Consider the following 25,660-nt stretch of genomic DNA (forward strand, 5'->3'; position numbering starts at 1 on the left):
CGGCCAGGGGACAGTGGGCTTCAGCAGACTGAGCTGTAACCTTAAAAAACAAGCAGCTCATGTTTTAGAGACAAGCTATGATGGGAATTTGGGTTGGATGCCAAGGGCCTGCAGTGGATATAGGTTGCTTTTCTGTTACAGTTTTCCTGCAAGGGTCTCAGTGCTCTCTGATAAAACAGTAAAGTAGAGCAGAGCAGAGCAGGTCGATATTGCGCTGTGCAAGTGAGGGCCATGCAGATCCTTTGACTTGTACTTCCAGCCTGAGGATTACTTTAGCAGGAATATGTTTTCAAACTAAGCCTCTAAAACTTGCCAGACTTGCACCAGGTACAAGGGAAGGACTGTTTCATGGAGACTCTTCCTGGATAGGTACTGCATAGAATCCCTGGGAACCCACCTGCAGCCATAAATATCAAAAGGGCTTTTGTTTTATTCCCCCCTACCTCAGAAGTCAGTTTCTGTTAAAGAAGCTGAAGGACTTTTCTGTTGTTCTCAGCAATTTTTTCAGGAAGTGTGTGACCTCCATCAAGCCTCTGCCATGTTACCTTCTGCCTATAGGACAAAACAGAAGGGCTAGGCTAAACTGGTTACTGTGTTTTAGTGTGCGAGAAGGAAAACAATGAGCATGAACATGCCATTCATTCATTTTTGTTAGGTATTGTTTTAACAGGTATTCCATGGCAATGAAACTCAGTGCCAAAATAGAAGTGAGTCACTGGGAAATTAGCACCAAAGGTGCGAGATGTTGACTAGAATGTGTTGCTTTCCCCTTCAAAAACAAAAAAACCCCACCAAATAGCAGTTTTCTTATTAGCATTTTCTGTGGACAGATTTGAAATTTTCAGGAATAAAATGCCCCAAATTCAGTTTTATGTAAAAAGGTGTGAAGCAGAATACTACTGAATATCACTACTGCTCTATATTATTAATGTACACTAAGAGAAAGAGAAAAATCCCTGCAATAGGTATTTCTGGTACACATGCTCCTTTATCCCACCAGTGCAGCCCAGCTGCAGAGTTCATTTTATTGTTATGAAAGTGCTATGAACTAGCATATAGAGTCTAAAACTCCAAAAAGCACTTGCTGTGGCCAGGAGCTGCCTCAGGTGGGCTTTGTGCATAGCTGGGTCCACCCTTCTCTGTGAAAACAGAGGTGCAGGGAGTAAGTGGCCTAAGTAAACAGTGGTCACTCTTCATGCATGCTGATCAAGCTGTTCCACTACTTTTTTCAAGCCCTGAGCTGGTGCGTGGCATGATCATAAAACCAATGACAAGCAGCATCAATAGTGCTCTACCCAAAACGTTTTCACTGTAGTATCTTGACCCTCTGGCATCTCTGGGTCTGTGTGCACAGGAAAGCAGATTGCCTGTCTCATTAGTCTCCAGTACACGGCAACAGACATGGAGAGACATTTTATGATAGAGCAATTTTTATAATGTCATAATCATGAAATGTCAACATCTTTCTTGCATGAACTAAGGTGTCTGTATAGTGCAGACTAGTCCCACAAATCTCCAGCTGTCCATGTTAACCAGAGACAAATGATGCGCAATGAAACAGCTCAGGCCTGTGCTACAAGCACACAACTGTGTTTCACATTAGGTAAGTGTATTCACTGTGTGATGGTGTCCTTTGGTAACACTGACAACTTCTAGCACATACATAAGGAATATTAAAGGACTTCAGCTTTCCCTGCATATGAAAAGGCAGGGCATCATGGGCTCAAATTCTGTCCTCAGTGTGAGAATAATGCACTGGTGCACTCATTCTTAAGTTATTCTGAAATACTGAGTTATTGCTGTAACTGGTTTGGCTGTATCTTCTTCGCAAGGTCTTTTACTCAGAAGTTGAAGGTGACAAAGCAGTTAAACAGCTCTCACACGATGTTCCCCTGAGTCTGGATATGATTAGCATGGTGAGTATTTCTTTTCATCAACAATCAGAACACTCGAGCAGAACATGCAAGTGGAAACATGCAACTGTCTCCTTGCAGTTTTGTGAAATATGGTGAGGATCCAAGCCCCAAATCTGCTCTGGATATTGAGCAAAATGAAATCACAGTGTTTTTGTGTTTGAGTGATGCACTTTTTCCCCTTCTTGTCTTACTTGTTTTATCATGTAAAACTATTGGGACTTGCTCTCAGCTTCCTAGTACTGACCTTTGTCAGTAAATCTACTAAAATAGAACTTGTAATCTTAAATGCATGCATTTTCACACATGGAAGGGGTGGCTGCACTATGACTATATGTGTATTGCAGTGTCTGACACAGCTGTGTGAGCTCACACACAGAGTTTTTGCCTCTCTGTGAACTGTGGCCTCCTGAAATATGGCCGCTTTAGTTGCAGTTCTGCAAGTTCATATTCTGGAAGATTCCCCCAGCCACTGGTGTTTATTTCCTTCTTGAAAGGACTACTTTTTTCATTTCTCTCCATTGTTTTTAAAGTTATGGTTTTTTTCTTTTATATCTCCTTTGCATTCTTGCTTTGGTTTTTGTTTTTTGGGTTTTTTTTCATTTTTCCCTTCTCTTTGCTCCTTCCCTTTTTCTGCCCCACTTCCTCACTAGAAGTGTGAGTGAGGAGGATGCTCAGATTTCCTGCAGGTTTCCGTCACTCTCTTTGTCAATTCTGACTTCTGCAGGATCTGGGATCACAATGAATAAAACAATATTGCCATCATGATACATCATTTCTTTATTCATGCATTATTTTCTCCCTTCTTATCTTTATCTCTGTGTTCCTTTCTCGCCTTTTTTTGTTTCTTAAAAACTAGTTTTGCTAGTAGTGCTGAGAAAGATCAAACAGCACTGTTATTTTTTTTTAATCTTAATCCTGACAGCAGTACTGGGAGAGGAAAATCTGGTACTCATGCAGATGATTAACAGCCACACAGACTGCTATATGCTTCAGCATTGGTCTTGTTTTAATTCCCTGACCCATTATTTATGTGCTTTTGCCATCACTTTTTATTATTTTAGTTCTTAACAAGTCGTATTTGCTTTTTCCCAGGGTCAACTTGAAGGACAAGCAATTTTTGTAAGTATTGCTTCACATGAAACCTGGTCACAGATGTGATTAAAAATAAGATTGAACATTTCTGACTCTGTCTCTCCAGAGATGCACACAAAAGTGGATCTCAAATATTGATTCTATGTAGCACTTATACATGATCTTTTTTTGGTCAAAATGGAGCAGATAGTAGCCTCAAAAAGATCAAAATCCACAGGTGGACGAGGTGGATACGTGTAGGTAAGGTAGCTCCATTCTTAGCAGTGGATAAACCTTTTTCTCAGTCACCAGAGGTATTTATGAATGTCTTGTTTTGATGAAGTAAATTTGTGTAAAAAATGAGATATATCCAGGCAGTGAGGGTCTGGAAATTATGGGGACAGTCAGGTAGTCAGACAGACAGTAGAAGGGAAGAACAAAGTCAGGCAGTTGGAGAGAAGGTGAAGAGGGAAAAACCTGAGCCAGCCCAGAGAGAGCCAAGGAGAAGGAGGAGCACAGGAAGAGGCCAGCCTTGCAACGCCCAGGAGGAAGGAGTGGGAGACTAGCTACTAGTATAAAACAAGTTTGAAAGAAATACCAACTCTCTTATGGCTTTGCAGCTGGTGAATTAATCAGATTGATTATTTCCAGTCCTGCACTCAGTCCAGTCTGCTTCCTGTGAGCAGTAAACAGGTTGGGTTTGTTGTGAGCAGGAAGCAAGCAGGAGGTGCTCGGGCTTGGATGGGAGAAGGACAGCAATTCCAGTGTTTAGCTGAAATTCCTAGCATCAACAGCCTCTTGCAAACTTTTGTTTTCTGAGAGCTGTTTTAGGAATAGAGAAATCTTACATGGTTGGTGGAGCCCATAGAGCTTCTGTGGTCTGAAGTAAGTTGAGTTTGTTTGGACTACAGGAGGCTGAGTCCTCGGGATGCACTTGAACTAGGACTATCTGGTTCAATCCTAGCTGAGCTGAGTCTGGATTATGGCATTTCAGAATTGAGGTTCCATACTGGGCACTTTTTTTCTGCTTGATAAAAATAACACTTCTGAGGGGTACTTGTGGAGAAGTATGAATGGCTGGGATTAATCAGCTCCCAGCTGTCATTAATCCTCCAGGAAGTGGTGTTCTTGATGAAATGCTTTCTGTTGTATTCATACCAAACTCAACAGAAATCTGCAAAAGTTTTGTGGTTAAGTCTGCATAGTTAATGTTTCCATCATTCCTCTCCTGGTGCTGGGTATGACCCTGCTGCTTTCTTGGAGGCTTCTCTGGGCCACGTGGGACTGATGTAGCAGCAAGAGCTGATTTGCACTGCCTGTTTCTGTTTATGTGTCTGTGTGTTAGCAAAGTGGATAATGTATTATTGTGTATTATATCATCGTAAAGTAGAGAATATGTAAGTGACAGCAGCCAGGGGAAGTGCAGATGCAGTACCATTTAGTATAGGTGGTTGTTCTGATGGGACATAAAATTCAGGAACTCTGGTACACATAAAAAACAAGAAAAATCAATAAAAATTAGTAGGCTTTAAAGGTGGGAGGTTTTAGGCTGGGCACAGAGCCCTGGAGAGCAACACTGTTCCCTGTGAAATCACTAAACATACCAGTACAAAATGGGAAGTGACCAGCCGAGACCAGTAGTTCAGGGAAGGAGTTGTCGCCAGGGGACAGTGTCATTAAAACCAGCTCAGTTCCTGCAGCTGTGCTGTAATCCAGAGTTTGATGTTTTTTGGATTAAAGCAAAACAGAAAACAGACATTCCTCTGGAAAACAATTTGTAATCCTGGTTTCTGTGAGGCAGTTTACTGAGCCTCACAAACAGTTTCAACACACTTGTAGGGAAGGCAAGCTGTGTGGCAGGGCAGGGAGGGATATAGGGGATAATCTGTGTGAAATTGGCTCCCCTGCCACCGAAAAGGCATCACCCCATCTCAACAATGTGAGACTGTAATGAATATACCAAATGTCACTTATCAGGATTTTAGTAAGAGAGTCATGCAAGGCAAGAAAGTGAGGCTGGTGACTATTGAAGCATCATCAGCAACTGAGTGTTGAGTTTGGGGCATCAGGCTTCAAAATATAGAGCCAATCTGAGTGGAGGGGGGACTACAAAAATTATGGAGATAACTCTTCAAAATACTACCTGCATTTGTTATCTGTGAGGCCACTCTGTCTCTTGTGAGAGGAACAGAACTTGGGTTTAAGACCTGTCTTCTAAATACAAGCAAAAAAATAAATTAAATGTGTACTCCCAGGCTACTGGACAGTGGGGCACAAGGAAATGTGTTTTTTTTTTCCAGGATCTGATTTGAAAGTGTTCCTGGTGTGAGGATGTTATTCCCTGACATTGCCACAGGTCAGGGTAGCTTGATGGTGTCCTGAATTTTTACTTATTCACTGATATCCTGATCTTTGAAGATTATCAGAGATACCCACTGTGTGTTCCAGGGCTGTGTTCTTGGAGAGGGCACTGCCAGGAGGAGGCAGGTACCCATGTGTGTAAGGCATGAGTACACCTTGGTGAGGTTTTGAGAGCACATACATTGAACTTGCTGAATACCTTAGTAGATATTAGGGCTTTGATCTTGACTGGCCAGGCACTCAAAGAAATTCTCTGTTCAGTTTATTGTAGACTTGAGTCTGGAGGTAATAATATGAGGCACATACATGAATATCTAACTGATTCCAAGGGCCAAGTTCCTGAATACTGTGAAAACAATAAGACAGATAATGGAGGATTTTTCCTCATAAGCATGAGTGAAATAAAGAGGAATACTGGCAGGAAAAAACGCACATAGTTTAAGGGTAGACAGACAGTATGTATAGCATGGAGGACGGAAAGGCAGGAGCTGGGGCATCAGTTCTGTCACCAGGAGGAGGTACAGGGTTTTCAGCAACTGGCTTCTCAGATCACATTGTAAAAGATCTCAGTCCCTTCAGCTATGAGGCTGAAAGACCCAGATTAATCTTTCAGGGTGAGTGTTCTTCTGCCTCTCTCTGGACAATTACTATTCCCTCATTGTTATAATCTCTGATTCATCTCAGATCTGTCCAGATCATTCAAGCATAACAAGGGTGAATGATGGAAAAACAAGATAGTGGTCAGGTGGTCCATGTTAATAGGAAATCAGTGTTGGAACTCCAAAACCACATCCAGAGAAATAACAGGACCCTACTGATAGCAGGGTGTTGCTGGACAATGTTGTAGTAATAATGTAAGTTCCCCAAAGAGTAGAGAGGAAGTGTTTTTTCCCAAAAGACCATCAAAAGGAAATTTATCAGTTCATAAAATTTTGGGATTGTTTACTATTTTAACACAACTGGAAGTGCAGATTTAAAGTCTGTTCCAACACGAAGAAAAAGGAGAACTCTACATTTTCAAATGCACTGTGACTAATGTGTTTAATATCAGAGAATGAAAACCAGAAGAATAATAGCTGTAAAACAGGCTTTTTGTAAGTGCTTATTCTTCACACGAGAACAGTCTGTGGTATAGAACCTGATATTTCTGTTTCCTTGTATATACTGTCAAATTTCATAAACCTGGGATTAACATAGTCATTCCAGGTAGGCTGCAGGTAAAGAATACTAAATTTCATTACACATGTACGTACTCTCCATTAAAGACCAGATCTAAATGTCTGAGGCTCATCCATGCAGCCAGTGATGAAGTGTAATGTTTTGGTGATGTTTTCTGTTTTCTGGGGGATTTGAAGGCTCCTCTGAAGAGTATTCATCAGCCCGAGCTCTTCACATGGAGCTGAGCATTACCTCCTTTGTGGTAGCTGTCTGTGGGTTAATCTTTCTGTATTTATGGCAGAAGGACATATAAGGGAAATGCTCGCTTCAGGTCAAGGCTGTTAGCTGAGCTCATAAAATTGTGAGAGATGATGGGATAGGGCTCTGCTCCATGAGAAATTAAGGATCATCAGTTCACACTGCATCAAATTGCTTTACTCTCAGGAGGTTTTATGGCCTCTGAATTTAAAAGAGAAATAAAAACAAACAAGAAAACAAAATGGGGAAAACACACCAGACTGATACCAAATGCTAGCATTTGGCTCAACAGAGGGAATAATGTGACTTTGACTTCACCAGTGAAAAAGCTGGATATAAAATGCAAATTTCTGCAACCTTATGAGTTATGTGGAGAAATGGGTCCAGGTCAACCTTGTGGATTCCCCTGGGGCAAAGCTGCAGCTTGAGAGGAAACATGATTCTATTTGTGTTTGTTGTTTCTGAGCTGTACTGGGCAGGGGACAATCTTCCAAGTAGAGTACAGGGAAAACACCATGTAAGATCCCTGAGTCCCAGCTCCCAGCACCATCCCCAGTTACAGACTGCTATCACAGTGTGCTTTTCTGCTCTTGACTTGGCAGGATGTTGTTATTGGCGGCCTGAAGCCAGGCACTCCGCACCGCGTTAGCGTTGGAGCGTACAGCTGGGCGGGGAAAGGACGGCCCAGCATGCCCAGGGAGGTGACAACTTTATCCCAAGGTAACTCTGCCTGCCGGGCTCTGCTGCAAAACTGGCAGGGCAGATGTCTGTGCACTCACACCTAACCTCTGTCATGTGCAGTATCACGGTATTTCACTGGTACTTTTCCACATATGTAGGGTTTTAGAGGGGCAATAGCGTAAAGGAAGAAGCCTAGGAATTTGATTCCTAAGTCTGTGGGTGTTGGGTATTGTGTGTAGCAACCCAGCTGCTTCTCTAATGCTACTCCTTTGCACTTCTTCTTAGATAAGTGCATGCCTCCTGCGCCACCCTATCAGCCCCAGATCGTGGTGGTTTCTGATTCAGAAGTTGCGTTGTCCTGGAAGCCTGGAGTGAGTGAAGGAAGTTCCCCCATCCAGTACTACATGGTGGAGTTTATCAGGCAAGTTTGCTAGTGAAGTCTGAATTTCAGTGTTTGTGCACTACCGTGTTTTGGGGTTTTTTTAACCTCAACTGCACTATTCAACTGCATATAGATATGATTTATTTACTTACTGTGTATTGTATGCTCAGTTGTCTTCTCAGTGTGTGTTGAATTACCATGGAAATTTAAAGACAAAACCAGAAAGGATCCAATTTGTTGTAAAATCACCAACAAGTTGTACTTTCTGATGGAAGAAAAATAAAGTCTGATTTGATCTGTTTCTTCTAATAGCAGCCTGGATTAATCAAGTTTTAAGTTTCTCCTGTCATCAAATGCTGTCAAACCATGCTGAGAAAAGAATGTTTGGCAGAGCGGTTTCCCTGGGCTACTTTAGAAAATAATCCAAGGACTGAAAATTCAGTGTGTTGGACAGTTTTACCTGACAAAAGTTATAAATCATAGAAGTACCAGTTTTGGAAGAGACCTTCAAGATCATCCAGTCATCAACCCAGCACTGTAGCCCTAAATGACTAAATCACATAACCCAGTGCCAGACCCAGACGTCTCTAGAACATAAAGAATTGCAGAATTTAGGCTTGCTTTGTTATGCTAATGCTAATCAAGTTTAAATGGAATGTTGATCTCTCTATTTAGATCTAGGGGGAAAAGTGGAGTGTTGGTGGGGTGCTTTTTTTGTTCTTTTATGATGAACTCTTAAAATTTGCAGCACTAGAACTGAACTGTCAGAAGTTTCCAGTCAAATTGCTTTTATAAGCTGCATAAAAAGGGCCAGGAGGAGGTGATTGTATCTGCAAGCATAAACAAGGATCTGTACTTGACATATGCTTGTGTGAGCTAATATCTGCATACAAATCTATATATTTTTATTTGTCTCAGTGTTTACCCTTATAGTGAATGTAAAATTCATTCTTTGAATCCTTTGAGCAAATACTTGATCACAGGTTTTAGCTGAGGTTCCTGGAAAAGAAGAGAGAATCGATTCTTAAACTACTCTGATCTGTAAAAGGTCAAAAAATTGTTCTTAAGGAAAACATAGTAATTGTTAAAAAATAATTGTTGTTAGAACACACAGGAAGAACTCGATTTTCAAAGTATGGGTACAATCTAGAAGATATTGAGATAGCAAAAAGATACTGATATAGCAAAAAGAATACCCAGACTGAAAACCTACTTGTTAACTGATGCACTTTGTGTTTGGGCTGAAAGCCCCCATATTTAGTTGGAGGCCATCCAATTCAGTGCACTGTGAGGAAGGACATGGGGCCCGAAGATACTTATCTCCTTTGTGTAATGTCTGCTGTAGACCTACAGTGAAATTTCTTCAATATCTATTTTTTGCAGTTTTTATCTGAGCTTTTTGCTCTCTCTCCATCTCTTCCCTCTCATTTGCTCAGTTGATGGGGAAGGGATTTTGTTGCGTTCTGACTGACTGCACAGTGGAACCTGGAGGCTTATGTACATTTCTTCATAGCACCAGGAGCCTGCTAATGGAAGAAGTGGGCACTGTCAGCTCCATCTGACACACTGAAAGTGCACCCTTGGATGTTTTTGTTCCGTCAGGGAGTGGAAAGCTGCTGTTTAGGTCAAAAGATGCAAGTGATTGAAATTTCGGTGTTTCATTGGCTTTAGACTTTGGGAAAGAATTTGCTAACAGCAAAATGTTTTGATTACACTGTTTAGTTTGAGGTTTAAAGCTAAGTCAAAAGTGCCTTTGTTAATCTTGGGATTATGCTCTCTTAGACTTGGAAGCTTGGTTGTATATTTGGAGTAAGTTCAATGAGCCATAAGCCCTAATGGCAGCTAAAGGTAAACATTTTACTTTAAGCTTCGTTGTCTTTTGCTGCATATAGTTGGAATTACTATAAAATGTATTATCATGAGTTAAAGCTAGTAAATTAAACCAATGTAAGACTAAAAATAATCAGCTCAAGTAAATTAGAAATGGGTCCTCTGATTTTGCAAAATTAATAACTTTCTAATGCAAATCTGTAATTTTGCTTGGGCACAGCACAAATGTCTAAAAACTGTGACATTGTTTAAGCAATTTCCATCTCCTTAAAATTAACTTTATTATTTTAACCATAGGAAAAACATGTTGGGACAAAACACTCCTCTCAATTGCTCAGCTGTGATACTGGGAAAATTCACTGCATTCATGAAAACTCTCAAAACATTCATGAAAACATTCAATTAAGTATGTTAATTGTTTTGAGATACCAGAATCTAATCAGAACCAGAGCTAGCCTGCATCCTGTCTCTACTCAGGGTCTGAATTTGGTGCTTTATTTAAGCACTTGCCTGAGGCATTCCCCTTAGGACTAAAGGAAGTAGTTGGTTCCCTACAGGCAGTGGAGGGTAGCAGGCAGCTTCAGATATAAGATGAACTGAGCTAATTCAGGCTCCGCTGTGCTGCTGACTAACAGAGGATGCTAAGGAGATCACAATCCCACTTGTCTAAATACTGAAAGTACGGAGGGAGACTGTAGGACTCACTCTTCACTGGACAGTTCTAAGGGAATGTGCAGTAGAATGCACAAAATATATAAAACCAAAATATATATGTCTGTGCAACTTTGTAGGCTCAGTGTAAATATACTATTGGTTAACAGTGAGAAGTATTTAATGAAAAATTACATTTTAATGAAAGTATCTAAAGCGAGACCCCAGACTTAAGCACATGAGCTTAGATGTTTTTCCTGAAGATGCTATGCAAAATTAATTCTTATAAATATCTTGGATATTTTCACTCAAATATTCTAAATACTCAAATTTTTAATCTGTTGAATACCTACATGATCTTTTTAACTTGGTGATTAACTTATCCAAATTTTTATAGCCACATAGCAGCTACAGAACCACAAGTGTTTCAGCAGCACATACCCTAAAACAATCAGGTCACTTTCTTTTCATCTCATTTGATGAAATCAAATGCTTTTAATATTAATCTTGGCATGCAAAGGAAATTTTTCAGTATCTTGGTAGTGACATGAAACTTCTGCTGCAATGAACTAGGCAGGTTCTGCTGATAAAACTGGGAGATTTATTAGTATTCAGATGTTAGGGTAGTGCAGATTTAGCATAGTGTTGTGCACAGATTTCTTGATTAGTTTGAAGCATTCCCTCTCCCTCCCAGAAAAATCTATCCCTGAATCCGTTCCCTGCTGAACTGTCTGTCTCTGGCACTGCACTGAACCAGACAGTCATTGTTTGCTTTTGTTTGCAAAGAACCTGAAACAACAGATCTGACCAGGGAGACACCTCCCAGTGTCTAGGAAAAAATACTTTTAATACTGTTTCCTTGATTATTGCATGAAATAGGCATATTTGACTCAGTATTTAGCTCACTGCTTGTGAGATTAACTCCTTGAAAAGGTAAGTGGTGAAGAAGGAGGAGTGAAAGATATTAGGGAGGAAGTGCTTGACAATATTAGATTGTATCAGAAGAATATCTAACAAGAGAATGAGTTACCAAAGTTTTTCACTTTTCGTTTCCTCACAGATGACCTGGCATATCAGTTGATCTATTTTGTACAAAGTGTCACAATAATGTGAAATAATAATAGTTACTAAAAATAATATGTGCAGTGTATTATGCAAGAGATTTTTCCATCGTAAATGATGATGCATTGTACTTGTCATCGTATTTATTATTTGCTGGAATACTTTTTAAAATCACTATAAGATGAATTTCCCCCTTGAGATGAGTGCAAATACGGCACAGAAGAATAATCAGAAACACTAGAAAAATTGGATTGCTAGGGGATGCCTCACACTTAAATAATTTCCAGGTGATTTTAAAAGGAAGTTTAAGTGACTATAAAATTGCTGTTCTCTGCATCAGAAAGAATTCCATTCTTGAATTGAATCAGTTCCCAAGTTACAACATAAAGCAATAATCCAAACTTTTTGGCTACATTTGGTATGGAATTCTGCCCTTGGTTTATACCCATCCAGTCCTATTGGCTTTAGCCATATATTTATTATCTTAAAACCACTATGACGTGTATTACATTCTTTCTGCATAGCATTTATGTGTTGGAGATGCACAGATGCATCAAGAGCAGGCAGTGTCCATGGAAGTTTTCTGATTTCCCCATTCACAGATACAGTGCTTGGAGCTGCCCTGCAAGGTGTTGGTCTCTGTGTTGGGGAAGGTACTGCTGCAGGAAAATGAGAAAAGTGGTGTCAGAATGAGCCTTTACAGTGTAAAAGTTGGCAACACATTGAAGTACAACATAAAAAAAAAGGACCATGAAGACAGTTTTCAACAAAGTGTTCTCATCTCAGGGAACATGGGAGCTGGCTTGCCCTGGATGCACTCACCAGCTGAATTTGTGTTCCTTTCCCCATCTGTTTGCCATGTTTTCATCTCATACTGTTTTGTTCACACAGGGAGCATTCTGGAGAAGTAGCAAAGGTCAAGTGATAAATCTCCCTCTTTCCCTCTCCTTCAGCTGCAGATCCTTACATGTTTGCAGGCATTTCCTTTATTATAAACTTCTGCAGAAGGAAATATTGGGAGGGACAGTGAGTGTATTTGAAGCCTAGCCTGCTGTTTTCATTATCTCCTAGATCTTTTCAGGGTGCAATGCCTCCTTTGGGTCCCTTCATCAAAGGTGTGTTGTTTCCACTTGGGTGGACAGACAGACAAGGTCTGTTGCAAAGAGGCAGCTCTTGAGCTAGCAGGAATTCCTTGGATGGGAATTAGACCCAAAAAAGGATGTGTACAGGAAAACTGAAAACACTACTAAGCGAGCCTTTGGAAGGAGGCAATGTTAACAGCTTTTATTTGGAAAGCACTATATATTTTCATTTTGGCCCAGGCATCAAAAGCTCAGAGGAGGGAAACAATGGAAGAGTAGCCAAAATAAATGCTCCTCTGTCTACCAGGAAATGGTGGTGAAGGGTGACTTAAGATGGTCTGTTTAGCTATCATTACATCTTGTGTGTTTGTCTGATTTTGTTTTTATTTTTAGCAAGACAATGAAATACTCATGTCCTGTGTGCCACTGTGCACTTGAGACAGGCAGCTGGGAGCTAGTGCTTTGCCACAGCATTTGCTGGCACAAAGCAATGGACCTCAGTGATCAATAAATCTTGTATTGACCACTAAAAGAAAACATACATTAACTTTGGCATTTCCTTCCAGCTGAAAATAAACAAATACAAAATGCCTGCCTTGTGCTATAATTTTTAATTTGAAGACTGTTGGAGACATTTGCAGCTAGTCCTATGTAAACACTGGTAGATTCAGAGTGCACTTGGAGGTTATTTCCTGTAATAAATATTGCAAGAACACTGGAATAATTTTCTCTGAAAGCTATTTCTGTCCTTATTTTACTTTCATAAACTTTAATTTTAATATTTTGGGTGGCCTAGAGTGAATGTTTACATTATTGTGCTGTTTGTATTTGTTCTCTCTTTGATAAGAAGAGGCCACTTTTGGACAGTGGAAATGGTGTGAAAGCATCAGAATACTCTCTCAGAGTACTTGAAGTCGCCTACCCCATTACAATGTGCCTGTATACATGAACTTAAAAAACACTTGATAACAAACTGCCATGTGAATGGTTAAACTGGTTTCACTGGAAATATAATGGCACCTAGAGAAGTACTTACTGGCAGTTGGCTTCCAGTATGAATCAGGAGTTAACCAGGCATTGTCCAAAAGCAGCTATAGGAATGTTATTACAGAATCCAGGTACCTGGGCCATGTTCTCTGTACTAATGTTCTGTGGGTTGTCCGTGTGGGCTTTTTTGGTGATTTTGTTTGGACTTTTTTTGTTTGGGTTGTTTCTTTCATCTGTTTTTCTGAAGAGACGACTTTAGATTCGTATGTTCCTATGTAAGTGGATTAACCTGATTACCTGGGAGATCAAATGTTGGATTCTCATCTTGCCAATGCTTGTATATGTTTGAAGGGACTTACTGGTATTAGAACACAAACTCTTAAAAAATAAATCAAGACCTTTCCCTCTGTTGCAAACTACTGCTTAACACAGCCGCATAGGGCTGTATACACACAGTGGGAACTGCGGGTAATAGACCCCCACTTGGAAACTATGAATCCAAAATCCACAGAACAGATAAACTTAACTGGATTTGTCAGTCATTCCTTCACTTTATAAGCAAAATCTGAGTAATTTGGTTCATATGATTGTACAGTTTTGACATCACAGGCTTTGCAGCTTGGTAATGGTGGGTTGCACAGTCTGATCCTTTAAGAGTGAAGGGTTTCAGTGATGATTTAGTAGACTTCTGTCTCATTTATTAGTGCATTCCCTAGAAAAGTATAAATGCAGCTAATTTATACAGCCAGCTTTAATTATTCAAGATCTGGTCTTTGTTTGATCCTCAAGGCCAGACCTTGACAGCAACTGGACGGTAATAAGAGAGCAGATCCAGATGGAGTCCATGGTTCTCAAAGGACTTCTCCCAAACACGAAGTATCAGTTTGCCATCCGAGCAGCAAACTCCTTTGGATCCAGCCCTGCCAGTACACCGAGCGATGTCATCCGCACATTCAGTGAGTACAGCCGCCTTTTTGTTATTAAAGCTAAACAAAAAGGAAGTGTATCTGTAAATAAAGTGTATCTGGGGTAGCTGTGGAGGCCTGCTGGTGGAAAGAGTTGCTCTCCAGGCACCGTCGCCTCCATTCTGGCACCTCTCACTCCTGTCTGAGGAGCTTGCAGCAAGCACCCTGTGAAAGTCCTGCCATGAGCAAAGATCTGAGCAGACCCAGGCAGCATCACCCTCATGCCATTTCTTTGCTCTGGAGGTCATTGACAGTATTTTTGGATCGCTACTTTCTGAATTTTGTGCTGGCTTCATGCAGTACTAATAAGTGAATATCATGGGGAGAAATGAGAGAGATGAGCCTATTGTTCATTTTTTCTGTTGTTTGAAGATGAACTTTAGATTACATTTATAATTTCAGCACCTCAGAAAGACCAAATCAAATGTACAGTTTTCTGAGGAGTAAGACTCTATTGAGTTCAGTCATAAAACTAATGATATAAGGAAATAAGCACTCCTTTTTGATCAGAAGCTGCATAGCAAAGATATTGGGTGAACCTGCCAATATACCAACTTGTTAACTATTATATTTACATTTATATAACAATATAAACCATGCACACTGCAGGAAGTGTTGGTCCAGTTGCTGCTGGGCTTCCACAGGATGCAATCCTCTGCCAGTACTGGTGTCTTTGTAGGCTGACTTTAAGGGGCTGTTGCTCCTCATCACACCCAAATTCATAGCTTGTATGTGAGAATCCCAGCCAAGCCAACACAGAGCATGTTGGGAATCACACAAATCACATCTTCTAACAGCAAAAACCCCAGTGTCACAAAGAGAAACAATGGAGGAAACAGAGCCAAAGCCAGCAAGGTATGGGGACTAACTGAGATATATCATTAATGTTCCAAACTTTTTCTGTAGAAATGTTTATCAGTACTTTTAAGTGCCTTTTTTTTCCTTTTCTCGCTCTCTCTATTGCAAATAATCTCTAATTAACTAGTGAAAATGAACAGCAATTATTCAGGTAGGACTGTGAGTTCTGCAAGAAGAGTTTGCATGCTGCAAAAACGTAAACAATGCTTAGTTTTCCACCAATTTAAGCTGATAAAGATCTATTTCTAAACTGCCTCTCTGTTGTGGAGTCCCTTTTCTCATTGACTCTAATATGGCAGTTTCCATTCCTTTTGTCACTGTGTCATACATTCAGTTACTTGAACAGTTTGCCTGTAGTTTGCTATGGCTGTTGAGCTCATAAGTTTAACTTCTGAAGTAAATGTTTGTGAAAACCTTGTGCAGTGTACTCTGGAGTTTCTTGGCCCATGGATCCTCCAGGGTCAACTCCTGCTGCCTCAGGCACACGTGTGTTCCTTGGTATCTTGTTTATCTTTGTATGTTAGCAGCTGCATCCTTTGGTCAGAAAAGACAAAGTGTTTAGCTCTGTTAATAAGGGTGGACTCATCCTTATGCTGTGCTTATTACTGCAGTACTCCAGGGAAGGCACTTTGCCTTGGAAACTGCTTGTTCTGCAGCGGCCTGCCAAGATGTCTCTAGTACATGGGTTTCTGTCATTAGAGCTTGGAATCACATCTGGTGTGCATAAGTGTTGACTTCTAGAGAGGTTCTTAAGGGACATTAGCTTGCTTCTCTATGCCTGGATCAGATCTGAAAATTCAGTATATTATGCATTTTGCACTACTCTTTGATTGGGCTTAAAAAGTCTGTGCTGGCCCAGGGTAGGCACATCGGTGCTGTCGTGGCTGAGCGGCTGATTTCCCTGCTCCAAGGGCCTGGCAGTGCTTGGCAGAGACCCTCATGAGCAGGCAGAGCTCCTGCAGGCCAGGGCCGTGTCATGTCCGTGATGTGCTCCAGCCGTGCTGCAGGCGACTTGTACTTGGGGCTACTTTGGTGCTGTGGACCCTTTGGCAAATGCAAATGTTGTTTTTTTGGCAGTGTACTATTTGAAAATAGGCTTAAAAAAATACATGTAGCCAGTACCCATGAAAACCTGCGTTATCTTCTGGATACCTGTCTTCAAAACAACCAGATTTGTGCAGAGCAAGGAGTGTTGCTCAGAAGTGTCAGGGATGCATGCCTTTAGAAATAAATTATTTGGTTTTCTGAAGGGAGGAGTGTAGCTGAGATGATAGTCTAGCTGATAGCAGCTCTCGCTTGTCTTTACTTGTGATGTCTGAGTAGGAGACTGACTTGATGTTAACCAGACACACAAGTACTCTGCATATTAGTAGAAAAGCTAAGCTTTTGTTGGGAGAAAATTGTTCTTCATTAAAGCTGCGCATAGCCTGAACATTTATTTTCCCCCAAAATATGAAAAACCTCTGAAGAATGATTTAATAGACGAGTTTCAGAAAAAACCAGGAACAGAAAAAAACCCCAAACTACACACTGCACTCAAGGGCATCCAATTAAAACTCACTCTTAATTCACATTATGTATCTGAAAGTACCCTCCTGCTTCTAGCAGCCAGAAAGCCCAGAATTTTGGTCCAGCTAATCACTCACTTAGTTGCTCAGGTGTTAGTGTTGAGCAGATTTGAGGTCCTCAAAGTGTTGTGGTTTTCATCAGTTGCTGCAGGAGGCATATGCCATTCGCAGACACCTGATAGTCCCCTGGGGCTGGCTCTGGTGGCACCAGTTGCTTGACTGTCTCAAAGTGCCAGTGAGTGGCCTCTTAGTCAAAAACCTGTGTTTTTGAAAAGGTGCCAGGCAGCTGGCATCTCTGAAACCGAAGCACCTTTTTTCTTCAGAGTGCACATCATAAGAATTACCACCTTCATTATTGCCGTGGTTCCTCCTTCCACCTAAGCAGTGAAACATGCTACATGCCACAGATTTTTGGTGCTATTTTCTGCCTGCCTATGTGTTCAGAAATTCCTGAAATATCTTAGAAAACTGGCAGAATTTATGTTTGACTCCTTTGCATTACATTTAGCTCACATGGTGCTGGTACTAAGGTCCTTAGTGTGTTTGGATTTCAAAAGTTTGCAACTTTACACTTGTATATGCTGGATTTTTTAATGCACGACTTGACATAAGTAGTGCTTTTCTGGCTTTTATTTTAATTGATTAACAAATTCCCAACATTACCTCAAAAGCAGAGGACCTTCAGGGTCCATGATGTCTTGCACAGGTTCTCTTGGAGCCGTTGCAGGCAGGCTGAGGCAGAGATGAGTCCATTTTACCTGGGGAGGTTTTCTCTTGTGGTTTATCTCGTTCTCACAGGTAGTTCACTCATTTTGTTTCTAAAATGGGGGTGGATTTGCAGTACTCCTGACTGCATTGTTTCAGGTCAGCATAGGAAAACATCGTCTTGGTTTGTTCCACTAAAGGGATGCTGACAGTTTCACCTAATGTGACAGATCTCCCAAGGTCCTTGAAAATAGAACATGTGGCCTTGATTATAAGCAGTTCCCCCCTTACCTACTAAAAAATGCATGCTTGGTTAATTGCTCCATTTTCAGGGAGTAAAGAGAGGGCAAGTTTCCCCAAGGGTTCTAATTTATTTGTGATTTGGTTTCATTAACTTTTTTTCTAGAGGGAAGTGATGCAATAAATCAATTTTTTGTAGCCTGTCTTAATTACAGTTGCACATTGTGGGTATTTCACCTACATGGTTGTTGGAATTTTGTTGTATAAAATCTTTCAAAATGTCACGGACAATTCACTGGAAAATAAAAGACTGCACATACTCAGTTTAGAAACAACAAAACAAACTGTCCCAAAGAATAAAACAAAAAAAGTGTCATCACCTGCATTGCTTAAATACCCTTCATCTCCTCGGGAAACAGATGGGGTTTGCACTGTGCCTGCAAGGTCACCAGCCTTGGGCTTTACCAGACCAGCAGAGGAAGTGTCTTCTGTTAAAAATACCCTCCTGCTTGTCTCCACAACAAATGTGACTGCTCAGGCAGGGCACATCCCTTCCTCTGGTCCTGGCTGTCACTGCCAGGACCACGCAGAGCAGGGCATTGCCACAGATGCTTATATATTCTGCATGGAGCTTGAATGTGTCAGCTGAGGCTCAGGCACAAAAAAAGGGCCCAAACCTTGATTTAAATGGTGGTGATGTGTCCTGGAGATAGTGAATGCAGAAGGTTTTCCACAGAACTGTTTCCCACACGCGTCCAGAGAATTTACAAAAGCAGTGTTGGTAATTGTAGAGACAGTGACAAAAAGCAAGAGACAGGCCAGACGACATGCAGGGTCACACTGTGAGTCATTGAAAAACATAAAACATGTTTTTAAATGTTTCTGATGTATTTGGGATTAAGACCTGTGGCAGATTCTGGATGAAGCCACTCAGTCTGTTAACACTTGCATTCATTCTATCTGTGTTACAGTGCCCCCTGTTTTACCTCCTACACTCTCTCGTGTCTCTTCATCAGTATAACGATGGCAACCTAATTAGCAAAACAAAAGTTTTTGTGGCTTTATATTTGTTTTGAGAAGGATTTCTTTAGTATAACTTAATCCCTAATTATTTGGAAAGAAGCTGTCTAAAGTTCATGACCCCCACAAGTTCTTCAATTATTTGTAAAACAGGATTATAGTACCTGGTAAAAGGTCTTACTCAGACTTCATCTCCTTGTACACTGGAACACTGATTTAATTAAATATAGCCTGTTTATAATCTCTGCAGTCATTGTTTTGGTATTTGCAGAGTACCACTTTGCTTAATTGTCCCTGATTTACCACCCATGACGAGATGAGCTCTCCAGGAAAGCAAGTGCACTTAAGGGATGGGCTGATGTGGGGGTTTGTCTACAAAAAGTCCTGTTAATTTCTCTGCATCCTGTTTTGTAGTGATATTACATCACGTCATGTGGCTGTCATGTTATGTCCAGTGAGCAAAGACCAAATGTAGGGAGGTACAAGGCAGCTGAGAAGCCAGTGGTCTGATACCTCATCAGTCCTGTGTGTACTCACCTGTGCAAGTTCAGACATGGTCAGGAGTCCATCCAGCAGCTGCATTGCTCCCAAGTGCATTACATGTTACCCAAACTGCTCACAGATCAGCAGGTAGAGCAGTGTCACATGTGCTAACTGAAATGCAGATAGATAGCATCAGGAAGGGGAAAAATTAGAGAGTTGGAGAGCTATGGATATTAGGACATCTTCTGAAGTCACACTTACTCTGGTGACACCAAACTTAGATAGTGAATGTCTTTGAAGAAGGGCCTCAAAGCAGTCTTTCTACCAGACACAATAAGCATACCTTCTTTGTTCTCTCCAGGCTCTAAATGTTGTACCAGTTCAATAATGTGAAAGGAGCCATTGTCCAGTTTAAAATAGTGGGTACATTTGGTCTCCTGAGGTTTTCTGTTGGAAAAGCATGGAACATTTTGATCTGCCGGATGAAAGAGGCCCACCTGCTGTTTGGAGATCTGCCAGTCTCTCCTAAGCTACCACATCTCATTGCATGCTGGTGGTTATTAATGTATTTTAGTGATAACCACTCAAATCAGGAGAGTTACGTTTCTGTGAAACTGCCATGACATTAAAGTCATACCCATACATTCAAGTGCGTTTATATGAATATTGATTCCAGACCTAACATTTTCCTGTGTATGAATATATGGATATTTCATTTTCTGCATTGCTTCACTCCTGCTATCCTTATTGAACTTACATGCCATTAAGCCAACAGAATGTTTGATTGGAGGGAGAAAAAAAAAATACGACAGCATTTTGACCATAACAGATGTTTATTTTGTAGCTTATGACCTTTAAGTTAGAAAATGGAGTTTGTGTATTACAGCTTGTTTGGGTACAGATTAGATTGTTTCCCTTGACACATCATTGTGAGTTTTCCCTTCTTCATTCCCAAATTATCTTTATGGCTTCCATTGCTCTTAGGCAAATTATACTTTTATACATTGAAAGAACAAAATGAGCTCTGAAATACTTTCAGACATAATATAAAGGCAATAAGTAATAGTGCTGGAAATGATACAACTTCTAAAAGTTTTAACTAACTTCAGTCAGGAGTTTTGTTCGTCTTCAACCTGGGGAGAAGAGAATGGAGTTTCTTTTTAAGGGGCCGTTCCCTGGGCAAGGCCTGATGAGCTTGATATCTCAGTGGACTGGGTGCTGCCAGAGGATGCACATTAACAAACATCAACACCTGATCATCCTCCCTGGTGTGTGAGAGACACCTGGTCTGGGAGAAGATCAATAAGAGAAGCAAGAATGAGGACCTAATTAGCATTGAAGGCAAAGGGATCAGTAACCAATAGGAAACCAAATACTAAGGACTGTGTAACTTAGGACCAATGAAGCAATGGATTTCTCTGGGTTTTCTCTGCACAACCCAGGCAATGTGTGGATGAAATTATTTCTGTTACACATCCTGGCCAGAATAAAGTAATGCCTTAATTTTCTAGTACTTATAAAGTGTTGTTGGAGAGCTTTTGTTTTTGGTTTTTTTTTCAAAGCAGTTTTGGTGACAGTAGCATAGACCTGGTTTAAAAGCAACAGTGTACAGGGAGCTGAAAATTGCTGCAAATGCTGGGAGCTGAGTTAGTTCTGTCCCTTCCCATGGCATCGAGGTGTGAGCAGGATAAAGCTGAACATCTCTTTCCCAGCCACTGGCTGCCAGAAGCCACTGAAGTGGATGATGGGTGCAAGCTAAGAACATTTTATGAGAAACAAATGGCCACAGAGGTTGTGGGTGATTCCCTTGGTGAGGAGTGGAAGGGATATTAAGTTTAGGCAAAGAGTTGTTTTGTGTGGACGTAACTGCTAGCTGCAGCATAAAGAGAGAAAATTTTTGGTTAAAACTATTGTTCTCCAGCAGTAAGGTCAAGGGCATACCTGGGTTGCTCTCCAAGTGAAGTTGTTGTACACTTGTAAATCTTGTCTCTGAGAAATAACTGGCAAAAACTGCAGGTAGCAGCTGAGAGGACTGGAACTTTCACAAAGTGGGAAAGGAAATCTCCTGGCGAGGTAGCATGTGGTCAGTCTAAAACAGCTGCCCATGGAGCACATGGTCAGTCTAAGACGGCTGTCCCAAAAGACATAAAGAACATAAGGGAGTCTTACATGGCTACCCTAAAAGAGAAGCGCATTTTTGCTGAGGAGCTGGTGAAGGTGCCAATTGCCTTGAAGGCTGGAAAAACAGATTGTCCTCAGGGTTGAGGCAGAGCTGATGGCCCAAAAGCAACTAGCCCAGAACCACAGAAACCTGTTTGTGCAGAGTTGAAGGGCTTTAGAATGCAAAATAACATCTTTGGGGGAAGCATGCGTGCCAGTCTGGAAGCAGTGCTGGGCCACCCCTGAACATGACGTCCCAAGGAAGGAGTTTGCACCAAAGCCAGACTCCCCCCCACAACACTGAACTCTGCCCACCTGTAAAAGATGAGGAGGCAGAGAGGGAGGCAGGGCTTCCTGACCATGGTGTCACTGATGCCACCTCCCGTCACACCTTGGGGGAGGGAGAAAACTCATTGGAGCCACCCTCCTGATAATCACCCTCAGGCCTGCTCTTTTTTAAGGCATTAGCATATGATGACACAGAGCTGATGGTGATGACACCACACTCTGCAACAGAATTAACTAAGTTACAAAGGATAGAGACTCTTTTGAAAATTTTACTAATGTTGGTAAATTAAATAAAGCTTTCTGAAGAAAAAGCACATGGCAAAGAGCTGTGTCTTTTAATTTGAATGCATACTGTTGCATGAGAAGTTTGGACTTGTTAGGAAGGGGGAACTCATTCCTCTACCCACTCCCAATGTGTGATAAAAATATTATGAATGTGGGGGAAATGGTGAGCTTCCAAGCAATGCCTGAGAAGGAGCTCATACCCTGTTGGCTTTTTCCCAGATTATTATTATTCATTCCAAAATTTAAAGGTCAAGACTGAGAAAAAAAACTCTCAGAACCACCCCCAGAAGGTGAGCTGGAAGGGGGGGCCAAATTAGAATATCTCAAAAAGCTCACTAAAAGTGCATGGAAATTTAGTTTCTCTGTATTTTCAATAAAAACTTGTGAACAGTCTTCAGTGTGCCCAGGTGGCCAAGAAGGCCAATGGCATCCTGGCCTGGATCAGCAACAGTGTGGCCAGCAGGAGCAGGGTAGGTGTTCCCCAGTACACGATGCTGGTGAGGCCACACCTGGAGTGCCGTGTCCAGTTCTGGGCCCTTCAATTTAGGAAAGATGTTGAGTTGCTCGAATGCATCCAGAGGGGCAACAAGGCCTGGAACACAAGTTCTATGAAGAATGGCTGAGTGACCTGGGTTGTTTAGCCTGGAAAAAAAGGAGTCTCAGTGGAGACCTTACCACTCTCTACAACTGCCTGAGAAGAGGTTTTGGTCAGCAGCGGGTTGGTCTCTTCTCCTAGGTGACCACTAATAGATCAAGTGGTCAACATCTTATGCTGCACCAGGGGAAGTTTAGGCTAGACATTAGGAGGAAATTCTTTACTTTAAGAGTGATTGGGCACTAGAGTCATCTGCCCGGAGAGGTGGTGGAGTCACCATCCCTGGACATGTTTAAAAAAAGACTGGATGTGCCACACTGCCATGGTTTTGTTGATAAGGTGGTGTGAGGCCATAGGTGGGACTTGATGATCTCGAAGTCATTTCCAACGTAGTGAATTCTTTGATTCTGTGATTCAGTGAGCTGAAAATTGCTGTGAATGCTGGGAGCTGAGTTAGTGCTGCCCCTTCCAGCAGCATCAAGGTGTGAGCATGATGAAGCTGAACATCTCTTTCCCAGCCACTGGCTGCCAAATGCTCATTAAAGTGGACAATGGGTACAAGCTAAGAACATTTTATGAGAAAAGAATGGCCATGGAGCCATTCTGATTCCCTTGGTGGAATGGGAGGGATATGTCATCTGGATCAGTGGTGGGAATGACAAAGGTTTCTCCATGCAGCAAGGTGTCCTGCCTCACAGATATGTCTGCTCAGCAAGGAGCATTCCTGCTGTCACCCCAGAGGAACTGGAGAGAGAAACTGCAAATCCATTCGTGGTTGCATTGTTGATAAAAACTTGAGTGTCTTGAACACTGTCATAGTGAAAAAGAGTGAACGGGGCATTCTGGGGCTGACTGACACAACCCTGTCATCTTGGTCCCGAGAGGAGCAGCAGACTCCCCAAGCTGTTCAGCCTGTCTAAGAAGGATGATGTTCAGCAGTATGTTGTGAAGAAGCCTCTGAACAAGGGGGGGCAAGAAACCAAGACTCCTAAAATCCAGTGACTAGGGACTACTCAAATGCTGCAGCATAAGCACAGGCATATTGCTCTGAAGAAGCACTGCACTCAAAAGAACAAGGAGGAAGCAGCAGAATACAAAGCTCTTGGCCAAGAGAATGAAGGAAGCCAATGGGAAATGCCAGGAGCAAATTGTGAACTGGAGCTGGTTTTCTTCATTGAGAGCAGCTTCTACATCTAAATCAAGGCAGAAGTAAGGACATTGTATGTGATACTAAAACGATACTGTACATGGTGCTACCAATAAATCCCTTTTGTGGTGAACTTAAAAAACCCCCAGCATTAAAGCCAAAATAAAATCATCACAACAGAAAACAAAAATGAACAATTTGCATGAAATTCACTCCTTGATCCTTCACCACAATTACAAGAAAAATTCCTCATGATCATTCTGCTCTATAACACTTAACTTTCAGTACTTGTTTTGTCCATTACTTCTCCCAGTTACTGTCCTTATCTGAAAATCTTCATGATTGCCCACATTCTCCAGTAAGAAGCCTGGGTTAACCTGGGCCAGATGCCAGGCCCCCCCTAAGCCACTCTCTCTCTCCTCTCCGCAGCTGGACAGAGGAGAAAAAAATTAATGAAGAGTTCATGTGTTGAGATAAGGACCTGTAGAGATCACTCATCAAATACCATCACAGGCAAAGCAGGCTCAACTTAGAGATATGAAGTGAATTTATTACTAAAAAATCAGAGCAGGATAATAAGAAGTAAAATAAATCCTTAAAAACACATTCCCCCACCCTATTCCCTCCCTCCCAGCTCTACCTCCTACCCCAGCAGCGCAAGGAGACGGAATGGGGGCTGTGGTCGCATCATCACCCAGGGCTTCTCTCGCTGCTGAGGGAGAGGAGTCATTCCCCCGTGCACCGTGGGATCCCTCCCACAGGAGACAGTTCTCCATGAACTTCTCCAGCATGGCTCCATCTCATGGACAGCAGCTCCCTGCCAGTTACTAAAGTGTGAGTCCATCCCATGGGCAGCAGCACCCCTCAAACACTGCAGCAGTGGGTCACTCTTCTGTGGGGTGCAGTCCTTCAGGGACAGGCTGCCCCAGCCTGGGAGCAGGGCCCTCTTCCCACAGGTCTCCCGCAGCTACAGGCTCCTCTCGGGCACATCCACCTGCTCGGTGTGGGCTCCTCCAGGGCTGCAGGAGATCTCTGCTCCCCTCTGGGCCTCCAGGGGCTGCAGGGGCACAGCTGCCTCACCAAGGGCTGCACCCCAGGCTGCCGGGGAATCTCTGCTCTGGCTCCTGGAGCAGCTCCTGCCCCTCCTCCTTCACTGACTTTGGTGTCTACGTGTTGTTCTCATATATTCTCACCTCCTACTCTTCTCTGTCAGGGATTAAAACTTCACCACAAACTTTGTTTTGATTTCTTCTTAAATATGTTATCACTGAGGTATTGCTATCATTTCTAATTGGCCCAGCATCACCGTCTTTGGAGCCGCCAGGGATTGGCTTTGCTGGATATGGAAGAAGCTTTTAGCAGCTTCTTACAGAAGCAACCCCCGTAACCCCATCCTGCTACAAAAACCAGGCAATGTAAAACCAATCCAACTACAAATCATATTTGTAATGCATATATTTGTGGTTTTACACACTGAAACTCTTTTGTAGAAATGCATGTCTTACAGAATCACTGTTTACCAAAGAAGGGGATTCTGATGCAATGATGGGTAGAAGATGCAGCTTGACTAGATGATCGTTGTAGGTTCCTTCCAACAGAATAATTTTCTACTCTACTCTGCTTTGCTGTACTGTACTGTACTCTACTCTGCTCTACTCTACTGTACTCTACTCTTCTCTGCTTTAGTCTCCCTAACCTACCTGTTGTAAAATTATTCTGTTTGATGATTAACCTGAATGACTTTAAAAATGAAAGTATTCACTTTCAGGAGTAAGCGACTTTTTTTACCTTGTGATTTCAGCATGGTGAAATTCAAGTTTTTGTAGGACTGGGACCAGTTCATAAATGTGCAGTCTGATGCCCTAACAGTAATTCTTTGCCTGTGCATTCACAGTCAGTAGCAGAAA

At 41.8% G+C, this 25,660-nt stretch overlaps 1 protein-coding gene and 1 pseudogene across 1 annotated transcript in view; both read left to right on the forward strand.

The window, feature by feature from the left end:
• The window catches only part of EGFLAM (EGF like, fibronectin type III and laminin G domains), a 74,318-nt gene that overhangs the window by 15,799 nt on the left and 32,859 nt on the right, over window positions 1–25,660 (forward strand). The window contains exons 3-7 of the mRNA XM_041472288.1: window positions 1,833–1,916; window positions 3,009–3,035; window positions 7,367–7,484; window positions 7,731–7,866; window positions 14,229–14,395. Of these exons, the coding sequence (XP_041328222.1) occupies window positions 1,833–1,916; window positions 3,009–3,035; window positions 7,367–7,484; window positions 7,731–7,866; window positions 14,229–14,395 (532 nt within the window). The remainder of the gene's footprint in view (window positions 1–1,832; window positions 1,917–3,008; window positions 3,036–7,366; window positions 7,485–7,730; window positions 7,867–14,228; window positions 14,396–25,660) is intronic.
• Window positions 15,395–23,947, forward strand: LOC121356153 (annotated as a pseudogene).

This window comes from Pyrgilauda ruficollis, unplaced genomic scaffold (assembly GCF_017590135.1).
Source record: "Pyrgilauda ruficollis isolate IOZ18807 unplaced genomic scaffold, ASM1759013v1 scaffold108, whole genome shotgun sequence".
Classification (NCBI taxonomy): Eukaryota; Metazoa; Chordata; class Aves; order Passeriformes; family Passeridae; genus Pyrgilauda; species Pyrgilauda ruficollis.